At 43.4% G+C, this 9,706-nt stretch overlaps 1 protein-coding gene across 1 annotated transcript; it reads left to right on the top strand.

The window, feature by feature from the left end:
- Nucleotides 1-1,044: 1,044 nt before the first annotated feature.
- Nucleotides 1,045-9,249, top strand: LOC147082751 (uncharacterized; the record flags this gene model as incomplete). Its single annotated transcript, XM_085980337.1, has 2 exons — nucleotides 1,045-1,932; nucleotides 8,212-9,249. A coding segment is annotated over one exon (879 nt), but the record flags the coding sequence as incomplete, so codon positions are not given.
- Between the last annotated feature and the right edge of the window lie 457 nt (nucleotides 9,250-9,706).

The following is a 9,706-nucleotide window of genomic DNA, read 5'->3' as shown; positions in this document are numbered from 1 at the left end:
GGAAGGTGGGAGATGCGATTTTTACACCGATTACGAATCACCGGGTCGCGGGGAGGTAATGCACTCGGCGGGTGAGCTTCATAAACATCTGCTGTAAGCCACAAGCCCCGAATGAGAACCTACAGGTTCCGCGTTTGTAGCTCGGAGGCTTTTTCGCGTTAACAGGCCCTGGTTAACGGCGACCATCTTTATAAAGGAAAGCTGTGGATTTTTGCGTCACAATACGACTTCATAGCGCTGTACAGCGCATGTGCAGCCCTCTTTGCAAAGGAAGCGATAGTGGGCGGCGCTTCAGGGTCCCAGTACCAGCCAGAGTCAGCAGCTTCCGGAGAGGAGAGGGAGGGGAACCAGTGAGTGTAGAACTGAACCCAGCCAGAGTCAGCACCTTCAGGGGAGGAGAGGGAGGGAAACCAGTGAGTGTGGAACTGAACTCAACCAGAGTCAGCACCTTCAGCGGAGGAGAAGGAGGGGAACCAGTGAGTGTCGAACTGAACCCAGCCAGAGTTGGTGGCGAAAACAGGGAGAGGAGGACAAACTTTCTTGTGCCGTGCGATGTGTTTGGCTTTTAACACAGGGAGGAGGGACAATATGTGGGACGGGGATTTACAGTTTTGGAGGAACAAGAGAGGAAAGAATGTACCACAGAAACTAGAATTGTCTGTTCTGAATTTCTGTCCTGTGTTTACAGTGATGAGTTTTGTAAACTCCTTTTACAGGGTGTTAGAAGGGGAGGATTTGCAGACGGGAAACTCAAACCAAACATCACGTCAAGATCTGACAGAGTCATTCGATTACACAGAACCTGAATATCATCAGCCTTTAAATGTGGAAGGAGAAATGTTTGTCTCTTCTGTCTGTGGGAAAAGATTTCAAACATTAGTGTGACTGGAATAGTACTGAGACACGCACACCCGAGTGAGAGTGTTCCAGCGCACTGCCTGTGGAAAGAGCTTTAACCAGTTACACAGCCTGAAAAAACATTGCACCATTCACAGCGGGCGAAACAGTACATGTGTTCTGTGTGTGTGACGAGGCTTCAACTAATCTTCCAACCTGGAGAGACACAAGAACACCTGCACCACGGAGAAACCGTGGAAATGTGGGGATTGTGAGAAGGGATTCATTTCACCGTCCCAGCTGGAAATTCATCGGCGCAGTCACACCGGGGAGAGACCGTTCACCTGCTCTGAGTGTGGGAAGGGATTCACTAATTCCGCCCACCTTCTGAGACACCAGCGAGCTCATACTGGGGAGAGGCCATTCACCTGCTCTGTGTGTGGGAAGGGATTCTCTAATTCATCCCATCTACTGACACACCAGCGAGTTCACACTGGGGAGAGGCCGTTCATCTGCTCCGTGTGTGGGAAGGGATTTGCTAATTCATCCCACCTACTGATACACCAGCGAGTTCACACTGGGGAAAGGCCGTTCACCTGCTCCGTGTGTGGGAAGGGATTCACTCGGTCATCCCACCTACTGACACACCAGCGAGTTCACACTGAGGAGAGGCCGTTCACCTGCTCCGTGTGTGGGAAGGGATTCCCTGATTCAACCCACCTGCTGACACACCAGCGAGTTCACACTGGGGAGAGGCCGTTCACCTGCTCTCACTGTGGGAAGGGATTCACTCAGTCATCCAGCTTGCTGACACACCAGCGAGTTCACACTGGGGAGAGACGGTTCACCTGCTCTCACTGTGGGAAGGGATTCACTGCGCTATCCAACCTGCTGACACACCAGCGAGTTCACACTGGAGAGAGGCCATTCACCTGCTCTGAGTGTGCGAAGGGATTCACTCAGTTATCCCACCTGCTGAGACACCAGCAAGTTCACACTGGGGAGAGACCGTTCACTTGCTCCGTGTGTGGAAAGGGATTCGCTCGATCATCCCACCTGCTGAGACACAAGCGAGTTCACAAGTGATTACACAAGGTTGGATTCTGCTGTTTTTGCTGCTGTTAAATACATCCCGAACTGAATTGTGTCCATTCTGACAGTTGGAGTTTGTTTCTGCTGATGTTTATGCCCCCTATAACTGGGCTGGAGTTTAATATTTTGATATTTCAAATAACAGTGCGTCAATATTTGATGTCTCCGAGTTAAGAGGAGACAAATTGATGTCCTGTTACTGACTGCTCCATTTTTGGGCCTTTTCTCCTTTGTAACTCGAGATTATTTCAGTTCTCATACCTTTGGTTACTCTCATAGACAAGCCCCAGCTCCCCAAACCTTCCCGTGTGCCTCTCCTAGCCTTGGTATCCAGGGAAGGTCTCGGTAACACGCCCGGGATCACTAAACACAAAACCCAGTCTGTTAATCACTTTCAGCTACTGGACTTAGCGTGTGTCCCACAGCATCTCTCTCACCTTCAATGTGTGAATAGAGCATCACGCCTGCAAACCTGCTTTCAATTTAAATTTGAATCCACTCGGCAAGTGTATTTTTAAAAATACGTACAAGTAAACAGATCACATCAAATAATTGGCAATGGTTTAGAGTCAACAAGATGAACAAGTAAACACATCACAGCCCAATACCCGAGCTCTATATTCACAGGAGAAAGTCTGTTATTTAACTCCTCGAGTGGACAGAATAGAGAAAGATTCCGACTCTAAGAACATCTAGAATCTGTTGTAAATATCTTTCAAATCCTGACTGGTCCAATCTGTCAGTTTCCTTTCAATTGAAGTAAATGGAAGATGAGAGGGGTGTTGGCATATGGACCTCGGTTAATTCAGCTTCTGAAAGGTGTTCATGTTTAGTTCATTCGATATCAGGGAAAATGTGGTTGGTATCATTAGAGAGAGAGAGAGATTTCACTGAGCAACAGCTGGTGTTTGCAACCAACTGGCCTTGGATATTTACATCATAGAATGTTTCGATCAGAAATATGATGTTGGGATAAGAAAAGTCTGGAGACTAGTGGTTTGTGCTGCCCCAGGAAGGCCACAGTGTTTTTACTGCTTCTAACGTTGTTGATGTGTGTTGAAGAAAATGCAGACTTGTGTCTCTGGACTGTGCAGTAGCCAGAGACGACCATATTAGGCAATGCCAGCTCCAGTTTGATAAGAGGTTGATGGCAGAGCAAGAGATCCAGCAGTTTTAAGAATTTATCTGCCGTTATCTGCAGACATCGAATGTCGCAGCGTGCTGACAAAATTGGACTTAAGACTTTAACCCATTGGGTTAAATTATTGGGATCGATTGTTATAGAATTGAATTGTTATAGAATGGAAAAGTAGTGAAGTTATGCTAAACTTGTATCGAACCTTGGTTAGACCACACTTGGAGCACTGCGTACAATTCTGGTCACCATATTATAAAAAGGATATAGAGGCACTGGAGAGGGTGCAGAGGAGATTTACAAGGATGATACCAGAAATGAGAGGGTAGACCTGTCAGGAAAGGATGGACAGGCTGGGTCTCTTTTCTCTTGAAAAAAGAAGGCTGAGGGGTGACCTAATAGAGGTCTTTAAAATGATGAAAGGTTTTGACAGAGTAGATACAGAGAGAGTGTTTCCACTTGTGGGGAAGAGCATAACTAGAGGCCATCAATATAAGATAGTGAAGTATCCAACTTGTTCCCAGTGAACTCTGGGATACTTGACTATGTTCGCTGTTTACGACAAAGATTTTTTTAAAGTCTTGGAACAGAGACTGACAAAATGCAGCTGGGAACAGATAGCAGGGATGCAGCAAGGTCGAATATCAAACATCAACGACACATAGAAGTGATAAGGGCATGGGAATATGTGTCTTCTCAGCACTTCAGTAGAGCAGTGTCTAAACACTGCCCTGTTTCCCAGGAGATAAGGGTACAAATTAAAAACCAACATTGTACTAAGTTTCAGAACACATGAATCAATGTGGCCTTGCGATTACCCGGCCTGTTCGACAGAGAAGGATAAGGCACAAACAAGGCCTGTCGCAAGGAAAAGATAACAACAGAAATGCGGGAGTAGAATTACACTCCACATCTGTGGCTAGCATGGTCAGGGGTTACCTGAGTTCAAGGGGGGGTGGGTCCGACAGTTGAAGGGTGGACCCGACAGTTGAGTGACTAACCACATAAACCAATAAAGAGCAACTGTTATGACACTGTTTGTACGGATACGCCCCATTCTATAGTAAGTGGGCGTTGCTTATAGAACTGTATAACTTCAATGAATCTGTTTATCCCCGTGAGTGCATCTCCTGTTTGAGGGAGCAGGGTACTCTCCCTTGTTAACAAGCTTCTCTTAGTTTCTTTAATAAATTTTGTACTTGTCCTCAATTCCGTCTCCGTCTAGAGTTTCTCCAAAATTCGAATCTAACAGTTGGTGTCAGAAGTGGGATGCTGCAGGTAACCTAAGGACCATATGAGTTGAAAGACACTGGAAGTGACGGCTAAGGTGAGTTCGCATCGTGTCCTAAGCGGATAAGTCAGCGGAAGGCTTTTAGGAGGAACACGGACTCGCTCGTCACCGGTGGGGCTAAAACCGTATTGGCAAGTCAGTATTAAATTACCCACATAGTAAAATGATTCCTCGTGGAGACCATGGACTGATGGAATTGATTAGACATAAGTGTATATTTCTGATTTAGAGTATAAGGTGATACGTTTGTGCTGATAAAGTATAAGATAGAGTATAAGAATACACGTAACAATTGTGTAATAGATCCAACTTCGAAAGTAGCTTCCTGATCAGCTGCTGCTCTTGAGGAAGGATAAACACCGTGGGGAGTGTCCGTGAATTGATAATTGACGGAACGTTTAATCAAAGGAGACCGAGTCCCCTTTGGAAAAAAATAAAATAAACTTTATTTCGGAAAGCCTGTCTCAAAAAAAAAACAACAGGTTAAGAGAGAAACATAGCCAGGTGGTTAAACATAAAGTGCAGGAGAGAGAGGGAGAGATAGAGAAGGAACAAGATCTAATTTGGAAACTCAGCAAAGGAAGGAAAAAAAACAGGGATTTGGAAAGCCAGGAAAAGCTGCTGAGACACCGATTTTAAAAAGGAAAAAAAAGAGAAACTTAAAGCTTTACCGACATGGAAGTTATTAACGTCTGTGCCAAGACAAATAAAACACAATATTTGCTGAGTGAAAGGAACCTTAAAAAAAAATGCTGGAATTTCAGTTTGTGTGAAAGTGTGTGTTAAAGTGTGAAAGTTTTCCTGACTATGAATGTTGATGAAGTTACAGTATTTCTTTTGTCTGAAAAGTCTGTCTTTAAAAGAAAGATTCTGTCATGTTTGTTTTAGCTCCACCCACTTCTCTGTGTTAAAAGTCTTTAACTCTTTTGTCTTGTCTTGGATTTTGGAAGTTTTAAGACTGTGCGAATAAGATTGTGCCCCAGAATTGAAAAAAAAACTTTGAACTAATTTAAGTTAAGCTGGTGTTTAAAAAAAAAAACTGAGAAGAACAAAAAAAAAGTTTGTTTAACAAAAGATTAAGTTTCAGTCTAAGATTTAACCTTGGAGTCGCGGTTGCTATGGTGAAATCTTCCAAAGCAGTTTGATTTGATTTGCTTAAATGTGAAAAACTAATTTTTCTCCAGTTATATTCCATGTTTTTACAGTATTTTGGAAAGGCATCTGAAGAAAGGACAATAAGAAATATGATGTAATTTACTGTTTTCTGCAAGCATGTACTATTTTGTTTTGTTTTATCTGTTCTGTTTGTATTTAGTTAAAGTGTGAAAGTCTTTTTCTTTCAGGAAAGTTTTTTTTAAATTTACGTGAAGTGACACAATTGCGTGCGCCTGACAATGTTTTGCTCCACCTTCTTAAAGCCGGCAGAGGAGTTAACCCTTTCCAATGACAGCTGTTTAAGTTCACCAAGCAGCAACTTTAGTGTGAAATTTAAAGATATTGGACATTATTAAAGTTAAGTTAGTTAATATGTCCCCACAGTGACAGAAGGAAAATTATGCTTTGATAAATTAACCCCTGGGCTTCAAGCAGAGTCACGATGGATTATCGTCTGTTCTGACGATTCCACCTTCCATACTAGTGCTTCTGACATGTCTTCCTTTTTCCTCAACCGAGGATTCCCCTCTACCGTGGTTGACATGGCCCTTGACCGTGTCCGTTTTATTTCCCGCACTTCTGCTCTCACCCCTGCCCCTCCCTCCCAGAACCACGATAGGGTTCCCCTTGTCCTCACCTTTCACCCCACCAGCCTCCACATTCAACGGATCATCCTCCGCCATTTCCGCCACCTCCAACGTGATCCCACCACCAAACACATCTTCCCCTCACCTCCCCTTTCAGCATTCCGAAGGGACTGCTCCCTCCGCGACACCCTGGTCCACTCCTCAATCACCCCCAACAGCCCTGCTCCTTCACCTGGCACCTTCCCGTGCAAGCGCAGGAGATGCAACACATGCCCTTTTACCTCCTCCCTTCCCACTGTCCATGGCCCCAAACACCCCTTCCAGGTGAAACAGCGATTTACTTGTTCTTCTTGCAATTTAATATACTGTATTCGCTGCTCACGATGCGGTCTCCTCTACATTGGGGAGACCAAACACCGATTGGGCGACCGCTTTGCGGAACACCTCCGTTCAGTCCGTACGGGTGACCCTGAGCTTCCGGTCGCCTGTCACTTTAATTCACCACTTCACTCCCACTCTGATCTCTCTGTCCTCGGGCTATTGCATTGTTCCAATGAAGCTCAACGTAAGCTCGAGGAACAGCACCTCATCTTTCGATTGGGCACTTTGCAGTCTGCCGGACTCAACATTGAGTTCAACAATTTCAGATAATTATCCCTGCCCCCATTTTTCATGCAGTATGATTTTTGTCATTCCCATTTGCAACATTTTATCTTTCCTGCCTCTTACAAAAGTACAGGATGTTCTTTCTATTTCTTCCTCCCCTCCTAAACCTCCCCCCCCCCCCCCCCATCTCTGCACCTGCTTAATATCTGTTACATCTCCAGCTTTTTCCAGTTCTGATGAAGGGTCCCAGACCTGAAACGTTAACTCTGTTTCTCTCTCCACGGATGCTGCCTGGCCTGCTGAGTGTTTCCAGCATTTTCTGTTGTCATTTCAGGTTTCTTTTGTTATATGGAAGTTACCTTGTAAACTAATTGCAGCACTTCTGTCTCTAATGTTAAAACACTGTGTAAGCCACCTAGCCTGGGAATCACTTGTTTCTGAAATTGGAAATGGAAGATAAATTGATAGGTTTTGTCAATGTTCAATTTTATTTCTGTCAGTCCAACAGTACTGTTGTTTGGATTTTGGGATAATTTTGTAATAACAAAATGGACTCAGGCACTATATATTGGGTTACTTTTGGGAAAATAAAAGATCCTCTAAAATAATGATAAATAAAAAGTGTTAATAACTTGGATCAAGTGAGAACGTTTGATCTATGTTTTCTATCTTAAATATTGTACTGGACAGTAAAGTTCCTCCAGGGCTCATGAATGAGATATGAATGGTAATTAAAGGAAAGTGATTGAGGGTTTAAATTGAAACAGGAGAATTACACTATTGAATGAACTTTCAAAATTTTCTAGTGAAAGTCAGGAAAGTGTAGTTAAGAATAGTAAATTGATAGCTTTCTCTTGGAGACATTTGTGTCCCTGCCTCTAATGAACTTTTTAAGAAAACTGAATTTGATAGCCTGGCCACTACCCAAGACATCGGGACCATGCAGAGGAAGATGAGCAAAGATCTCCAGATGACTACAATCTTTTGATAAGATACCTGAAAGCCCGAGAAAGGCTTGTATCGGGTGGCACGTGTGGCACACTATTGAGATATGAGTGTGCAAAGGTGATTTGTTACATATGAGGTAATTACCATCCGGGAATATATGGTGAATCTGCACTGAAGAATGGGTCTCAGACATGCTCAGTTACTTGACAACAGCAAGACATAAAATAGTTAATGTGGCTCAGGAGAGTGAGACAACTTTTAAAGCATTGACACATACTCCATCGAGAAACTATCTAATTAATGAAACAATCAGAATAGAGTTAAACACACTGGTACCTGTTAGAGGGATTGAAATTGAGGTTGAAGAATTTGGATTGGGACAATTGAGGGCTAAGGAGAAATCATGTTTGGTAAGAATTATCCACAGGATGGATATGAGTAAAAGAGAGATCTGGAGAATCTTTTAAGTCCATGATTTGTTGATTAGATGTTAAACTGTAATGTCGCTTGAAATGATTGTAAGTCTGAATTTAACTGACTGTAATAATTGTTTTTTGTAGGCAACAGTGTGGGGAAAAACCAGTACGAATCCAGGATGAGGTGATCAACCAACACGTTTTTAAGTATGAGCTACACAATTATGTGGCACAATTCGGATACTCGGATACGACATTCCCCTGTTGTTTGAGGGGTTTCAGTGAGCTCATGATGCGACTGAACTCCTCCCTAAAGCATTTTTATGTTTTGGAGCAAGACAACTTGAGAATAGATATTGAAATTGACAGCATAGGGGACAACTCACATTGGTGGGATATTGGGCTTAATACATCAGCACACCCTTAGGTTTGTATTATTTCACACGCTCTGGTAGTTATCCAACTTGTAATGATAGTGTATTTGATATATGTATACACTATGTAGTAAGACTTTGATACATAAGCCAATTGGGTACTCATGCCCATGACTAACCAGCACCAACAAATTAATTGAGCACACCGAAAGAGAAGATCTGAAGCAATGTAAAGACCCCAGGTGGGGTAACATCAGGAAAGATAGAAGAAACAGAGGATACCCCAGGCGGGGCAGAATTGGAACACTGGAACAGTGAATTGAATTTTAGTAAGGGATCAGATCAGGGCCGTTACTACCAGATCATATGATGCAGCAACAGGAGCAGCGGGCGGAGGAGAAAGGATAGACTGGGGACTAAATATACAGATCCACCCATGGATCCGACTGATTTCACATATATATTAGTCGTGGTGCAGTTAGGAATTGTCCTGACCTTGTAATGTATGACATGCAGGAAATGTAAACTGACTCGGGCGAAACAAATAGCAAAACACATGGTTAAAACTGTTAATGCTTGTACTGCTCCTACTTCAAGCGTTTCAGATGATGACTTTAACAACTTACTGGAGAAATCAAGTGTAAGAATAATGAAGCGATTGTATAATGAATTGGGGAGAACCTAAATATTAACTTTACTCATCTGATGCATATCTGGTGCCTCGACGGGTGGCCACCCCGACAGGATTCACACCAGACCATATGCAACAAATGTGCAGCCTACCTGGAATAGCCAAAGGCCTGGGGGCGGGGGGAGGGGGGGAAGTATAGAACAAATTGGGAAGGGGGGGGGTTTACAGGAAAAACCTTCATTATTCATGATATTTGATCGGGGAAAACCTATATACATTTCTGCAATACGATAATCCCCCCAGCTTATCACACTATCGTAGTGTAGAGAGCACACTCTCCAACCCTGCTTCAAGGGCCCTTTCAGGGGGTTGGAAGGGGGGACTGAAGGATCCAGCTAGTTCCCAATGAATTCTGTGATACTTGACTATGTTAGCTGTTTCAAGACAAAGATGTTTATTTTGAATTCTCAGATTAGAGACTGACAATATGCGGCTGGGAACAGATAGCAGGGATGCAGCAAGGTCGAATATTAAACATCAACGACACATAGAAGTGATAAGGGCATGGGAATATGTGTCTTCTCAGCACTTCAGTAGAGCAGTGTCTAAACATGAGATAAGGGTACAAATTAAA

The sequence above is a fragment of the Somniosus microcephalus genome, unplaced genomic scaffold, assembly GCF_052327205.1.
Source record: "Somniosus microcephalus isolate GS21.2 unplaced genomic scaffold, FLI_Smic_1.0 scaffold114, whole genome shotgun sequence".
Lineage (NCBI taxonomy): Eukaryota > Metazoa > Chordata > Chondrichthyes > Squaliformes > Somniosidae > Somniosus > Somniosus microcephalus.
Note: the sequence above shows the minus strand (reverse complement) of the source record. Positions and strands in the feature narration are given on the sequence as shown.